Source organism: Polyodon spathula, chromosome 13 (assembly GCF_017654505.1).
Source record: "Polyodon spathula isolate WHYD16114869_AA chromosome 13, ASM1765450v1, whole genome shotgun sequence".
Classification (NCBI taxonomy): Eukaryota; Metazoa; Chordata; class Actinopteri; order Acipenseriformes; family Polyodontidae; genus Polyodon; species Polyodon spathula.
The window spans coordinates 20,280,323-20,296,884 of record NC_054546.1 but is presented as its reverse complement, the minus strand read 5'-3'; the positions used below and the strand labels follow the sequence as shown (position 1 = coordinate 20,296,884).

The 16,562-nt window shown below is 40.2% G+C and overlaps 1 protein-coding gene across 2 annotated transcripts in view; it reads right to left on the bottom strand.

Moving 5' to 3' along the window:
* Positions 1 to 647: 647 nt before the first annotated feature.
* Positions 648 to 16,562, bottom strand: part of LOC121325156 (G protein-coupled receptor kinase 5-like) — a 156,655-nt gene continuing 140,740 nt past the window's right edge. For both annotated transcript variants that reach the window (XM_041267472.1, XM_041267471.1), the window contains 7 exons: positions 16,222 to 16,259; positions 15,553 to 15,642; positions 13,580 to 13,788; positions 11,017 to 11,154; positions 9,778 to 9,915; positions 9,155 to 9,286; positions 648 to 1,280 (listed from right to left, as the gene is read on the bottom strand). In XM_041267472.1, coding sequence (XP_041123406.1) covers positions 1,179 to 1,280; positions 9,155 to 9,286; positions 9,778 to 9,915; positions 11,017 to 11,154; positions 13,580 to 13,788; positions 15,553 to 15,642; positions 16,222 to 16,259 — 847 coding nt within the window. In that variant the 3' untranslated portion in view covers positions 648 to 1,178. The remainder of the gene's footprint in view (positions 1,281 to 9,154; positions 9,287 to 9,777; positions 9,916 to 11,016; positions 11,155 to 13,579; positions 13,789 to 15,552; positions 15,643 to 16,221; positions 16,260 to 16,562) is intronic.

Below are 16,562 nucleotides of genomic sequence, written 5' to 3'. Positions count from 1 at the left end.
GGCTTTTCATATACAAACTCCACAGTAGTTCAGTTATTAGGAGGATCACTGCTGTTCTCTCTCCCCGATAAACTAATCTTCCCCATGGAGGGAGATTTACTAGCGAGTGAGTTCCCTCAGGACTAAGATACGCACATACATGTGTGAGAAACACAGTGAAAGTATTTCAAACAAGCCTTGTGCTTGCTTGCTTGCTTGTTCTTTACTGTAGAAGCATCCGATCTGCCTGGCTTGCTGGTATTTGTACTCAAGCGTTGATTATGGAGCTGAGTGTTAGCAAATTCTTTTTTAATGTGGGCTAGTTCCCTATTGGAAAGGCAAAGGCTGTGCATCCAAAAGTGAATATCAAATTGCAGCTTTGGCATTAAAAGGTGAGTGAAAACAGTTAAAAATGGCACCTCTTTAAAGCTGTAGAAAACACTACAGAAACAATAATACAAAGGGAAAATGATAAAACATTAAAACTTTAAATAAATAGAAACAGCTGATATGGCAAGCAAATCAGACCTGGAGTCTGCCAAACAGAACAGAAAAAATAATAATAATAATAATAAAAAAAAAAAAAATAATAAAAATAAAACAATGTTTATATTAATCAGTACCTTCAAGTCATTCAGTGTAAAATATACCTATCAAAGGCTTGTATGTCACTCAGACCATGCATTTGACTGCTGTGCTCAAAATGTACAACCCAAATTCAAACCTTCATTTAAATACAAATGTACAAAATGTAAACCAAGACAATAATAGATGCATTTACAAAACTTATTTTCCCTAATAATAATAATAATAATAATAATAATAATAATAATAATAATAATAGACAAAATTCAGTTTTAGTACAATGCTGTGTTTCTTAAATACGTGCAACTTTGTGTTGGTTGATTTTTGTTTTCTTAAATTTCTATTGCAATGTTTATTTTTTTAGGAGACTTAAGGTTGATTCCTAGATCTTGCGCGCACACATATAGACCTGAGTGGAACTGAAGCATCTTCATTAGAGAGGCTCCGTCTGTTGCTGTGGAATGAATGAAAAGCGTCATTTTGCGTGTGACGTTGCACACTTCACCAGGATTTCACCCCTGTTTCCTCTCGTTGGTTTTACCCGCTCATGTCAAATCGTATTAGAAATATTGGAAGGATACAATCAATGGGCAGGACAAACACCAGGCCGGCCACTAGCTACTTCCTGTAGAGTTCGAAGTCACGTGATTGGAATTCAAGTGGTGGTTCGGATGGGCCTTGGAATTTGAAGGGCTGTTCGTATTGTTGTGATGGTGCTGCAAGAGAAACAACAAGGCAAGGGATGTGTGGAATTATAAATCATGTACGAAAAGAAATCTACCAATCACTGATTAGGATTTGTTAAAAATCCATCTTGTGTATCTTGAAACCATCTTGAATGCCATCCAGTGCCTAGAACATGACAGAATTCTAAAGATAAAACCCCACAACAATTCTTCGTGTTTAAGTGTCCTTATTACACCACTATGTGTACTTGGCGGCAGCGCTAGTTGTAATAGGTGGACACGCTGTGTTCGATCAGAGCATGGACTGACTGCGTTGTGTCTGATGTTGTCTCAGACAGATCTGGATTTTGATTCTTTTTCTTTTTTATTTTGCCTCTGGATTAAAAAAATAAGAGATACAAAAGAAATGGTTAGTCGCCTCTCGCAGTACATCCACCTCCTTCATAGGACCTACAGACTGGAAGCAGGTCTCCCAACTACCTATAAAAACCTATGTAAGTAGTGAAGTCACAAGCACCTGTTTCTACAGTCAGTGGTGTGGGTCCCCATTGTAAACAAACAGCAACTACACTATTTTTAAATTCTGTTTTCTGTGCTTAATTACTAAATATTCACCTGAAATACTAATCAATCAATTATTCCCTTTATTCAAGCAGGGAAAACCCTTGGGAACAAATTCTCATTTGCAACAACACCTGGCCATGAAGGCTCACACATTTATTTATTGTTAGATTTAGGGTTGCTGTGATTAATTTAAATATTAATCTTGCACTGTAACCCTGTACTGCTCTGTAAGCACTGACAAATTAAATCGGGAACATTCTACATAAAATTAAAAAAAAAAAAAAAAAAACAGTGGGCCTTGCAGATACTGTAAGACTTTGTAAAATGCAAACATGTGTTTCTTTAAAAACTCTGTAAGAGGTCCACATATCTAATTTAAGTGCACAGCAGGCAGGCAGGGTTAGGGTTATTTTGTCAGCCAGAAGCACTTTAATATTGCTTAGGCTGCCCTAGGCTCAGACACAAAAGGCCAGCACAGGGTCTGCATCACACCCACTGAGGGTAAGTCTGGTGAATGCTCTCTAACACATTGTTGCTAGATTATAATGAAGCATTCCCTCCTCTTTCACTTTCCCCTGCCTTCACTTTAACCCATAAGTACCAAATCAATTTTTCTTGAAAAAAAAAAACAGAAACAAAACCTGTATTTATGTAATTTGATACATTACATTTAGACTTAAATTCTGTGGTTAACACAGTTAGAGTAAGTTATCATAACACTATAGTTCAAGAGATAATGAAAGTAACTGTTTAATGTGCTATTGTGAGTGTGACTGTGGCAGGGTGAAAGCTCTGCCGGTGTAATGTTTGTGTTTATAAAATGGCCTGAGAATTTCAGAAAAATTGAAAAATATATTGTGGTATTTACTTAGTCAGAGAACAGAACAAAGAAAACTCTGAGGCAAGCAGTAATGCCCGGCTTACACTGCATGATTTTTGCTGACTAATTTCTTAAAATCTGTGACAAAATGAGGTTGTCGGGGACAAAATGGTCGATAAGTGAGAGAGGGTCTACGATGCCCCGTTAATGGCGTCTGCGATCTCCTGACGATCTTACGACGTCCCGACAAATTTCAACATGTCAGAAAACTTTAGTCCCCGACAAAGCAATTCGTGAAAGGTGTGAGGGGCTACGGGCCGATTTCTTGGCGATGCTGCTAGCAACAATAATGACGAAGAGAAAGGTTGTGCCCCGCAAGGTGTGGAGCATCGAAATTGAGGAAAGGATGGTGTCTCTTTGACATAAGTGACATTTCCTATCATGATCGCTCATTGAAGGAACAAAGATGGAGGGAAACTGGTTTGGAACTTCAGGTACCTGGTAAGTAAATAATTGTTATAACTTGTTAACGTCGAAGCAGATACTGTGTGTGGTAGTGTGTGCTCTCCTGCCAATCAATTTCTACAGTCACTCGTATTCAATATCCCTTTCAAAGCCCTAACGTATGCTTGTATTGCTAATTTAATCAAAATACGAGTGTGCGTCTGTATGTGTGAGAAATAGAGAGATTGTAGATTACGTTGTTGCATATTTAAACCTATGACAAACTTGTAGTAGCCTACTATTAAAGTTGTATTCTAGTCTGTTCAAAAGCACAACACTCGCTCGTAGTACAAAATATTTATTAAAGTCTTCAAATTATTCATCAGAATTTGGTATTCTGATGAAGACCGCCTGATGGCCAATCTTTTAATAAATATTTTGTACTACGAGCGAGTGTTGCGCTTTATTAACAGATTGGAGTTTACTATTTTGGAAAAACCTCAACTCGAGTTGGTAAAGAGCACAGACATCAAGGAAATAAATATTGGCATTGCTATAATGTTATAACTGTTATAAATGTTTTTTATCGCAATATTGAACATTTGTGCAGTCTACGGCCCTGAAGTATAAGTTCTCATGCTGAAATTTGCAGAGTATGAAATTAGCAATATCCACGGTCCTATTATACACACTCCAAATGCATGTCCGTTGTCTACGATTCTGCAACGAAAATAGGCGCAGTCTGTGACAAGATATCTCGTGTAGTGTGTGTAGCTTGCAATCCCCGATCTACAGTGAGAAAATGTACCTCAATCAGTAAGTGTGAGTGGCGCTGCGTCTCCCGATTGCAAAAATCGGGCAGTGTAAGCCCAACTTAACACTATTCAAAAGCCATCTGAGAAATCACCACGCAAGTTTCACTCAGCATTTTATATACTATATATGCAGCAGTGACATCTACTTATTAAACCAAATAGCGCCTTATAAAACTGATTAGCGAGTATGCAATATTTAAACTTGAAACAACAGATACCCTCCGATTTCAGGAACATATTTAAAACAAAATTAAAATCTCTCCAGCTCTCTGCTGACACAACCGTTGGGCTTTTAAACAAGGTCAGGTTCGCCATAGAATTATATTGTGCTGGGCATGGATGGGAAGGACTGCGCAAACTGACTACATATCTACATATCATCTAATGCTGGTTTACAATCTAGGGAAAATGTGCCGGTTACAGGCATCGGTGTGAAAACAGACTCAGAACTTATTGGTCAGCTTTGGATTGGCACAGAGGGGATTAAATTCCTCCATGCCAGAATACATGTGAGATTGTGGCTCCAGCCAGATTTTATATAGGAGAGGAGAAATCCTTTGTCTGGTGGAGGGAGTCAGTGAGTGAACACTGTTTGTGGCAATATGGATCAGTGAAGGCAAATGCCCAGCCTGACATTTGTGTTTTGTGTGAACTGTTTATTTTGACCCTTGTGCCATTGTTTGTTTGCCCTGTTTATTTGTTTCTCAGTCTCTCTCCCGCCAGGAACGAGGCTTGCCAGTGTCACTACCCTGTCACAGTTCTCTACGATTCTCTATTGCTGTTTCTGAATATAACACTATTTTTACCAGGCTTGTGTCTAATGTCCTTTTTTAATCACAAGATCAGACTCTAAAAGCACATTTCTGAAGAGAGGTGATTTTAGAAAAGACCTCTAAGGGGGTGCAACAATAATCTCTGTCCCCTCTGCAACTGTGAACTAGCAAACAGAAAATCTCTATACGAAATCACAATTACAAAGGGAACAGGAGTTACAACTGCACACCCCTAGTGATCATTTCTTAAACCACTGCAGAAATGCAGCTTTTGGGAGTCTTTCCAGAACCAGTGACAAGAGTAAAAAAAAAAAAAAGACATTAGTTCGGAAGCAGAAACCACAGCACGTTTACAGCACAGAGAACACACATAACAGGATATAAACATATTATGATCATGCAGATTGTATTAAGTGCTCTTCTAATAAACTTTGCAGTTACTCAACCCGAATAAAGACATTTCACTTCACAGTTCAGCAATTTGTATAAACCTCTCTACATATCAACAGCATAGTTTCAAATTGATGGCCTGCCAAGATAAATAATGTAAAAGAGATGATTAATTAGAAATAATACTGTGGAGGGTAAAAGGAAAAAGTCAAATCCCAGCCATATCATGTCTTTAAATGTCATACATACACCATAGAAGTCTCTCGAACTTTGAGAAAGTTCATTTGTGACTGCAAGGGTCCTAAACTCCCCAAGATGCACGTTCCGACAAGCTGCAAATAATGGGTTGCAGATGGTAGTGTATCATCTTACAGAGCTGAAGTGGTGACAGTGATAAGAGGGAAAGTTACCCTGTTAAATGTTAAAGAAATGCTTTCTGAACTGATGGTTTCTGGCTGAGTTTTTCATTCCCAAAACTCTAATGGGTTGACTTTAGGTATAACGTTAACTTTCATTTGCTGAAGGTTTTCTTTCTTTGCCGTCTCCTTACCGTTTTATAATGTTTGTAATTATTCAGACTGGTTCTTATTGCAGTGACTCAAACAATGTGTTTCTATTAAAGGGCTTTCATCTGAGTTCAGGAGCTGCTCTTCAGTTATAGTTGTTTGTCACAGACAGATGTACCATAGGCTATACTAATCTTTACTGAAAAGCCATGTCTTCTGGTGATCTGCGACTTAGGAAAAAAGTTTCCATTAGTTTTCCTGGCAATGCACTGCTGTACACTACATGATGCTGGAGCTAATATAAAAACACATGGCTGATCTAGCCTACACTGTGGCAAGAACTGAACAGCAGCTCCTGAATTCATAGTACATTAACACAGACTTATTCAAATGTTTTTTTAAAAGTAGCTTGACATCTTTTACTGTGCCCTTCCAATGCAAATAGTGTTTGTAATAATTCTGTGTGGTTCAGCCACTTTTTCAGGAACAGTAACTTGAAACCTGGTTCCAGGAGACCTAGTTTGAGGAAACTTTGCTGTATCAAATCCCAAGACTCTCCTGGTGTGCCATGCAGTGTCCTCAAACCTAGCCTCCTGAAACCAAGTTCCAAGCCACAAAGTGGCTCAGTGTTCCCTCGAGCTTATGGTGGTAAATTCACTTCCAGGCTAACTGTCTAAAACGACGCAGTTGAAAGTGTATACAATAGTATTACCTATTATTTGTGCTTGTTTTTCTGCTCACATAATTTTCTACCAGACTTACTAACTAACATTCTTTATCAACCACTGGACCTGCTTCTGAAAAGTAGAATTTCTGGACTAAGATGAACATTTGACGCTGGCAATACCCATCGGTATTATTTATTTAAACCCGGTCAAGGAGACCATAAGGAAATTAAAAGAAATAACTTGAACCGTGAACTTTGTGTTTGTCCTTGTTTGGAGCACCTGCATCACCCTTTCATGACACACAGCAACCCACACTTTCACATGTGGTGTCAGTACGGGAGATGGACGTTGCCACGCTCACTGCACTATTGCGCTATTCACCAGAAACGGGAGATGGAGGAGAGACAAAGGGAGGAGAGATACACAGCGCTGATAGAGAGGGTCGGGCTCGGGAACGCACACCAGGCACCAGTGGTACCCGTGATGGTGCCCCCTAAGGCACCGGCGCAGAAGATGACAGCAGAGGATGACCCCAAGGTGTACTTGGTTGCCTTTGAACGGTTGGCCACCACTGCGCAATGGCCAAGGGAGAACAGGGCCAGTCAATTGGGCCTCTTCCTGAGTGGGGAGGCTCCGGCAGCATACCAAGCCATGGCTGATGAGGAGGCCAGCCAGTACGACCTGGTCAAGCGGGCCATCCTCCATGCCACAACATCACTGGGGAAACGCATCGGCTTCGTTTCCAGGAATACCGGAGGCCATGGGAGACCCGCCCCCAGGTGGTCACCCAGAAACTGTGGGACCACATGGTGCACAGGCTTAACCCTACACAAAAGATCGGTGCACAGATGGGCGAGGCAATGGTCTTGGAGCAGTTCTGCCATGTGGTCGGCACAGAAACACAAGACTGGGTAAAGCGGCACGACCCAGACACTGTGGAGGCCGCTGTCAAACTGGCGGAGGATTTTGAGGACTCCTGGGCTTCTATCAGAACCGGACTACTGACCACTCTTCCTCCTCTCACCAGCCAAGGAGCAGCGCCCGCAGCACCACCAACACCTCAGCTCTCTTAGGCAGTGTGTCGTGGCGGCCACAAGGCAAGGTGACGATCTCCTGTATCCATGGGGATACGGCGACATACCCCACCATAAAAGCATATGTGTCGATAGGTCAGACACAGCACTACCTCACAGTGGGGGGTGGTGGAAAGGCTGCCGCACCCCGTAATTCTGGGCAGGGACCAGCCACAGTATCGGCAAATAATCCAAAAGGCAGTTCCGACTGCAGGCGTATCCGTGTCAGACAAAGCAGGGAAAACAATAGGTGAGATTTTCCCCCTGCAAGCTGACCTGTTTTCTTCCCTTTTTCAGCCTAGGAAAACAATGAAAGAGAGACAGATCGAAAAATGGGAAGGTGCATCTCTGAAATGAGGCTGGGGGCTGGTGGTGGAGAGCGTGGATGGTATCAAACTTGACTCGAAGGGAGTCGGTACACAGTGTGACTGAAAGGGTGAGGTTACTGGACCCTCCAGAGCAGATGTTACTCCGTACTTTAAGGAGACGTGACATCATGATCGGTTCCTTTTGTTGTGGTTGATGGGAGTAAACGAGGACTGTTTGGAACGAGAGTTAAGTGTTTTGTCTTGTTTTGCAACCGTTTGTGTTTTGTCTTCACCAGACTGATTAAGCACAGATCTGGGAGATTCAGCCTTGGGCAAGCGATTCACCCGAACTTCACCAGCATCACTGTTCCAGCATCACACCCGCACTAAGAGCACGCACTGTCTAACTAAACTAGTTAGAACTAGTAGAACTATACTAAACTCACAAGAGTAATAGGATTTTAAACAGATACAATAGCAATAAACAAAACAAACAACTCTTTTTATTATCTCTCCCTTCTGCACTACAGTCCCTATCTTAACAACATTGTTAGGATACTGGTAATTAGGGCATGTGACGTGGACCGCAAAAGTTTGCCAGCTGTTTGTTGCTGTAGCCAGCACACACTATGTAGAATGTCAGGTTTTCAAAACTAGAAGCGAGGACTACTTTAATGATCTAAACAGTACTGTCTATTAAAATAGGTCCAAACCTGGCTTTTTACTGACTTATTACAAAAAGACTCAAACACACTGTACATATAATCGTGCAAAGAAACTTTAAAATGTTACAGCAAGACCCATCTAGAGCACCTATTTTCAAGACCCCCCACTGATATCTTACCCCCCACTGATATCTTATAGAAGAGACAAGAATCTAAGAGAATATGTAGCCCACAGCGAGATTCATCCTTCTGGGGAACTTTTAAAAGGCACACTTCCATGCAATAAACCACAATGTACTACCTGTAAATACACTGACACCCGAACAGAGATCAGAGGCACTAAATCATCATTCAACATCCATGAACCTTTTGCATGCACCTCTAATGGAATAATCATAAATATCTGCAAGAAATGCAACAAACTGTACATTTGGGGAAATTAAAGGGAGTTTAGCAGACCGCTTTGTGTATCATTTACGAAGTACTGGAATCAATGCTGCTACATTTCCAGAGTACCCTCAGTTCACCAATGTTATATTACACTGCTGAAGACATCACCATCTGTGGGATAAGTGCTATGGAAAAAATTCTGCTTGGAAACAAAGGGAATGTGAGTTGATATTCAAAACCTCACGAAATGAACAAATGAACTATTCTGACAATCATTACATCATCTACAGAATTCTTGAAAACTTGCAAATTTACTGCACTGTGTTTACTTTATCTTGAAATAAACAATTTTGTAATCATGTCAACCTGTTGTGCACTTCCAAAAAAAATGTAAAAAATCTATATATTGACTCTGCTCTTGCTTCTTCAGGGTAATGCACAGGGATTACAGTCCCAGCAGGATTTAAGGGTCTCTTTCCCGGTCTCACCTGCCTGTTGAAGAGCCTGTGCAGCAGTCCTCTCTTGGGGGGCTCGGGGGTGTAGCTTCTATCGAGGTCTGGGGGGAGGGTTCCATTTGGTCCGAACATGTTGAGTTCTTTAAAACATTCTGTTTCGATCATCTAGGGCAGGCGTAGAGAAGAGAAACAGAATGCTCAGGGGCTGATCTGATCAACCTGTACCCTGAATTATTAGAGCATTTTACAACACTAGGGAATGATTATCCCTCAAGACTTTGATGCAATCTACTGACATTTCCTGGTGCTATAAAATGCTCTAAAAAAAGTTTATACAGTGTATACGATGATCAAATCAACCCCTAAGAATTATTTACTGTTGAATTTATTTAAGAAAAGTTAAGTAATGTTAACTGTAAGTTAACTTTTCTGAAATATTTTTAACAATATTGGGCCATGTTCCCTTTACGCCAAATCATCATTTGCGCAGATTTTTCATCCAATATATGACATCTTTTTCCTTCTATACTACTGCTTGTAGTCCACATTGTTTGCATTTGAATAATTTGTCTAACTTCCCAGTGTTTTCATTAAAACAAAGCCAAACTGTTTCCAACCCTCCCTCAACAGCGCAGTAACCCTCTTCCTGTCCTTACCTCATTCTGCCAAGGAATCGACACACACCCTGTGGAAAACTTAGAATAGAAGTCATCATCTGTTTGGTCCAGGTTGACTCCCTTCACAGTGGAGAACTGTTCAATATCCAGCACATCCTTACAGTACACAGCTCGGGGCTGTGGAGACAAGAAAGGACCATGGAAAAAACACAACTGTATCAATGCCTCCTCTGCAGATATTACAGCTACAGATCAGTACACAGAAACTAAATTACACGACAACAGAACTACCCCATATACTTCTATAGGGATTCCAAGTAGGTATATCACGCCAACTCAATACACAATTGTTATATCCTGCGATAAACCCAACTTCATAAAGGCTTTACTCTTTAAATCAGTGGTGCAAAGCTCGGCCCTGGAGGGCTGGTGTCCCTGTATGTTTTCTTTCCAACTGCACCCTAAAGTACTTTATTGGACCTTATTATAAGCTTAATTGGTCCAATTAACTCATTTAGGATATGGTTAGAACAAAAACCAGGAGGGACACCAGCCCTCCATGGCCTGAGTTATGCACCACTGCTTTAAATCTTAGCACAGCTCAGCCTCTTGCCTCCAGTGAATGACACAGACAGTCCCAGGCAGGTTTATTTCCTCGTAACCAGCCCTAATGGTAATGCAATGTGGAGGAATATTTATTTTTGTCAAGTTTTTCAAGAAACTATGGTCATTTCCTTTACCACATTACTTTAAAGCACCTGGTTAGATTATGAATGCACTCATCTTTAAATATTAATGTTGATTCTCAATATGGACGTTTGGGCTAGACAGCTCCTTTAAGATTTTCCAAGCCTTCACTTCAGTTTGTAATGTTCTCCTACTTACAGTATCTGGTCATTTACATCCATATTTTTGCAAAAAGGTTACATATTTAAGTAAACACATTGCTAACCCATTGATAAGGCTAAGGGATATGTTCATAAATAGTGTATCTCTGTTGTTTTGAGTTACATACATGGAAATTTCAGTTAGGTATGTCTGACTAAATCTGCTTTATTCAATTTCAATTCAAGCCAACAAAACCTTTAGCTAGACATTGGCGATAGACATGTTGTAGCTGTGTTAATGGATAGGTAATGAAATATAGTGAAAACTTGAATATTTGAACTCACTCTTAGGTTAGATGCATCTAATTGTAAAACAGGTTTAGATGCATACAAATATAAACATTCTTCCTTAAAATGCGATAAAAAAAATCCTTCATCAGTAGATACTCACATCAGGCACGAAGGGGGGCTGCAATATTCCAGCTTCTAATCGTTTAAAATCAATAGACTTAAAAAAGGGGTGCCGCTTCACTTCTAAGGCACACTCTCCTTTGCACCCCAGCCTCTCCTTGGGGTCTTTGGTTAGCAACTACAAAAGAAAACAGGTAACAGAAAGGCTTACAGTCAAAGATTTCAAAACTCAAAAGCGTAAGGGTCTAACAGAAGGGAATTTTGGAAGCTGTTTCCCATGTAATAGAACTACCACAGGAGGTAGATTTGCAGTAATTAACTTGTCTTTTGCAACATTCTTATTTTTCCACGTGTATTGAACCCTATGTATGCCCACACTGGAAAATCATTGCTCCTAATTTGCATCTGTTTTTAATGGGAGTGCCATTGTTAAACAATTTCACCTTTTAATGTTTATCGCCTCTTATACTCCTAAAGAACATACTGGAGAATACATTTCTTTAAAAAGATAATGCTTACTTAAAAATATTAAGAATAACCTTAAAATCAGCACAATTGCACAAGAGGGCCACATGGGATTCAACAGAGATGGAAAAATAAGAATGTTGCAATAGATAGTGTATTACTGTAAATACCCTATTGCAGTATGACAGACCCGCTTGAAGTTTGATAGCAAATATTTCATTTTTGGACATCACTTAAAGGCAACAACAATGACAATTAACTGCAAACCTGCAAAGGAACAAACTAAACACTGACAGCTGAAGACAGTCACAGTTAAAGATATTGCAGGAATATGTTCCGCACAGAAGGCAGCGCAGGTAAGTGATGTGTTTTGTTGTAAACAGCCTGTGTGTTCTGATAAACTAGAACAGGCAAAACTATGCAAGTCTTCAGCTTTCATCACAGCAATGGGTTCCAGATCCTGTACGTAGAAAACTCTAAAGTGTGACAAAATGACGCGTAAGCTGGCTCCAAAATGGAACTTAGAAACTTGGTTAGCACGCTTTTAAACTCCCAAAGTACTAAACAGCACAGTACCACCGGTTTCCAGAAGGGGGCAGAAAAGAAGTGAATTCTGCATACACAGTGTGAATCGAATGCACTTGTTTGTGATGCAGCAGCAGCTCTCCCTGCACTCTGCTTTGTGCCGGGAGGAAAATAACAAAAGAAAAGAAAGAAAAGACAGTACAGTTCTATCACATATACAAGCCCCACTAAACCAGACCAGAACCCAGTTCTCATTTTATTGCATGGCTTGCTGTCCAACCCAGCCCAGAAACTGATGACGAGATATACAGCAGTGTGATAATAATGTATGGATAGCGTTGCATAATGCATTTCACACGGAAAAACAGCCACATTTTCATAAGAAATCTGCACAATAAATATGTGATTCTGTATCTATTAATATTAGAAAAAAAAAGTATCTACTTTATAAAGAGATGTCACGTGCCTGTATTTTGGTAAACCTCTTGTTTGTATGTAAAGGTTAGTGTGAAGTACACAGACAGGACCCCAGATTCTGATGCTCTAAATAACTTGTTTTGTGAATAGCATGTCTGTATATGTAAAACTGTAACTGTTACCAGTGCTAAAGAATGTCCTTCTAGATAGAGAATGTCCTTCTCGATATTGAATGTCCTTCTCGATATACAGTGTCCTTCTAGATATATGTAAAGCTCTCAAACAACATACAGATGAACACACAACCAGCTCCCATATACCCTGAGATTAAGATTCATACTATAACTTGTGCTAAACAAGGTCTTTAGCAAGTTTCATCACAATAGGACAAGCGGTTCTCGAGATATAAACTCTATACAGGGTGTCGCATAATCAGGCATCAGGGGCAATATTATATATTCTTCCAAATAGGATGTTCTCTACTAAACAGAGTGGCCACACCCCGTTGACTATCAGCATCACATATCAGAATGATCTGAATTAATTCCTCTTTGCTTAAAGACATTCCACACCTGAAACACAACCAACATTAACAATTTCTGTATGCCTATACATCTTATTCACGCAGCGACCATGTTTAGTTGAAAACGAGGCTTGGTGTGGAAAAAACTGTCATGGCCGCCACAGCTACTGATAGTATCACTATGTAGACGAAATCTGTAATATCTGTTCCTCAAACAAACGTTGAAGAAATTGATGATTGGGCAGATAATAATGCAATGCAATAAGAATGCAAGTAAAAGGTAAATTATCAAGCGTATTTGTGATCAGAACGTGAATAAGCTACTACTAGCCTATACTAGATTCATAAAATATGTTTAAATCTCACAGTTTTAGTTAGAGAACTTTTACTTTAATATATACCATGTTGATATTAAGTACCTCTGTATTGTTTCACGTTTATTGGTTTGGTATAAGCATGTGTTAATTGTTTTCTAAATACAGTTAAGAGACAGGAGAATGCAGTTGGAGACATCGGCAGCCAGAAGCTAGCAGCTGCACTCCAAGCCTCGTTTTGAGTCTGGCGTGAATAAGGTCTATAAAGCCTGGTGCATGGAACAGCCTGTAGTATAACCCATACACCTCTGCTTTAAAGCCCCACAATGCTAGCTCCAGGTACCAGCAGCACTGCTTACCGCTTTACAGATAGACTTGGCCTCCTCTGAGAACTTGTCCGAGTAGACCTCCTCTGACTCCAGGACCCTCTTGTCCACCTCCTCCCTCTTCACCTTCTCCTTGCGCCCCCGGAATGGAGACTGGCCCGCGATCATCTCATAGATCAGACAGCCCAGGCCCCAGTAATCAGGGCACGTGGTGTAACGCTGGTTGTTCAGCACTTCAGGAGCTTCCATTAAAGAGACAATAGAGAGTGATAGTGCTGTGAAAGTTACTTCAGAACAGGCACAACAAAATGTTCATCCATTGTCTGTTTTAATGATCGCAACTAGATTTCTTTATTGTTCGCTGTCCCGGCTTCACTGTATTTTATTGTAAGTAGCCCTGGTCGTTATAGCTCACAAAGTGACAAATCTTACCTTCTGAGCACATTTTTGAATAAAAAACATGTTATAGCTAATATTTCTTTTCATTTTAAAACATGGATGTTTGGTTCTACAGCCAACACGTTTCTTCCTGTCATTAACCAATCAGCTGTTTACCCTATTGACTGACAGGCTTTGGAGCCAGTCATGTACTGTTGGGGTGAAATGACATAGAAAGTGCTGTAACAGACTTCTAGAGTCAGGCAAACAAACAGAGTTGATGAAAAATCACATCTTTAACAATGATTTGATGGTTATTTATTTCCGATTTCAAATCTTTATAAATCACTTATGAACAATCAACCAATCACTGTTTAAGATGTGTCACAACTCCAGTACAACTTGTATTTTGTGTAGATCCTGTGCACAGACTATTCTGCATAGTTCTAAAATTAAAATTTATTTATAAAATTTATGTTTAGTTCCTGAGTACAACCTTCATTTTTGTCATTTATAATACATAAAAACATTGTGTCTCTTAACATACCAGAAATCCTTTTGCACAGTTCAGGCAGCTCTGCGTATTTTCCCAAAATGCACCAGGTAATATCTCTCATAACAGTAAGAGACACCCTTCAAACAATATAGTAACTGCTATTATAGATGAGAATCTGAAAACTGCCTCTTCCTTGACTCCAGGCAGCTTACCCCAGTCTGAACTGCATGTAAGGGTTCCAGATAGTGGTTGCAGTGTGTATGGTCGGCACTGCCATTTGTAATTGACTTGCCGACACTCCAGCCCTGTGTTGTGACAGGATGAGCCTGATCAATATGTCCGTGTTCAAAGACCCATTCCAAACCTGGGCTGGACTTCACATCCCACTCCACTCTGAACAGGTCACCTGATCTGCTGACAGGGTTGTTTACATAACAGGACGTGCTGCTGCAGTATTGACAAACTGCATTTACACGAATGGTTGTGGTATGAAACGACATGTACTGGTAATGCAGCAGCTTACTGAATAATTGAAGGGTATTGATTAATAAGCCTTGTCTGCGACTCTCTAAATGAATGCTATGCTATGCTGGTGCCAGGGCGGTACAGTAGTTGAAGTGGGGAGGGTTCAGGAATGTTACTCTCCTAGTACCAATGACTAAAAGGTTCTTCAGTAAAGCCCCTCACAATTAATTTGATTTGCTCCTGTTGATGGCACTATGACGCCATGTTCAAGAACACCCCTTTATTCAGTATTAAGACCACAACTAACAGTCCCAAAGATATCAAAGCTCTTTAGTAAAGTGTGTGAAGTATGTACATGAAGTCTGAGAGAATCCTAGAACACAGCTGGGTACCTTTTATCCGTTTGCATGAATAATATCCAGTTTGGTTTTGTAGACTAAAAACCAGCTCAATGTGTGTAAAACTTAATTGAATGCATCAACATGGACATTAATAAAGACTTTGTGAATACTGTAGTCTTTCAATTTCCTCCTCTTTGTCACCTTTGATTATGGGCCCAGTGAGTGAAATGTTTTGTAGCCATATTTGCTGCTTGGGCTTTTTACTCAACTTTAATATAGCGCTGGGACTGTGCCCCTGTGTGCTAGTTAGAGTGCAGTGAACTCACCCATGTAGCCCACAGTCCCAACACGGCCCCGAATCGTTTCTCCGGCTGGGATTTTGATAGCCAGCCCCAGATCAGATATCCTAATGTGGCCTGCGGAGGAAAAACAAACACTGGGAGCTTAAACAAACACCACTACAGCTCAGTATACAGCATGGCCATTCAGCAGTTATACTCAACACAATGGTAAGCCACAAGTGCCATCAATCGTATCTGTGTAGCACACTCAGCTCCCTAAACATCCCTTCAATATAGAATGGCTGAGATCTTACCCAACCCCGAGTCAACAACAGGGGTGTAGCGATACACAGATGTCAAGATACGATATGTATCACGATATGCAGAGCACGACATGCACTGGTCCTGATGGGCTGTTTATATGATGTGTAATAAAATCATTTAATGAAGGATTACTGTGTTAAAAGACAAAAATGAGTTAGGGAGAGGATGTATTCATACCAACTATAAACAACACTTATTCTTCATTCAAGAACCACTTGATGAACTGCAATGAGCTGTGCTATGCTTTTTGGTCTTGTATCACGATACAAATGAAATCTACCTCTATTACAATACGATACATCATGTAAAGAAAGAATCACGATGCATTGATACATGACCTGACTAATGAGTCTTCAATGAGAGGGTGAAAAGAGAAGTAGATTTCCTTACCATCATCGTCTAACAAAATGTTTTCTGGTTTCAAATCCCTAAAAGACATAATGAAGAAAGAAGATATTTTTAAATAACGTGCACCTCGCATTTATAGTGAAGTAGCCTGAACCCCCAATGTAAAAGACAATCAGCCAGAAGGGGGACTGATCCCCTGTACAGTCTCCACAGAATTTAGACCAGCCAACCACAGGAAACAAGTTTCCAGGTAAATAAGGTAGCTACACCTTTGGCTTTTTATTATAGCAGTCAAGACAGGAATGTAATACAAGCAGTGTTGGCCACGGTAGTGAAAAGAAGTAATTTATTACTATTTGTTTCTTCAGAAAAAAATAATATAA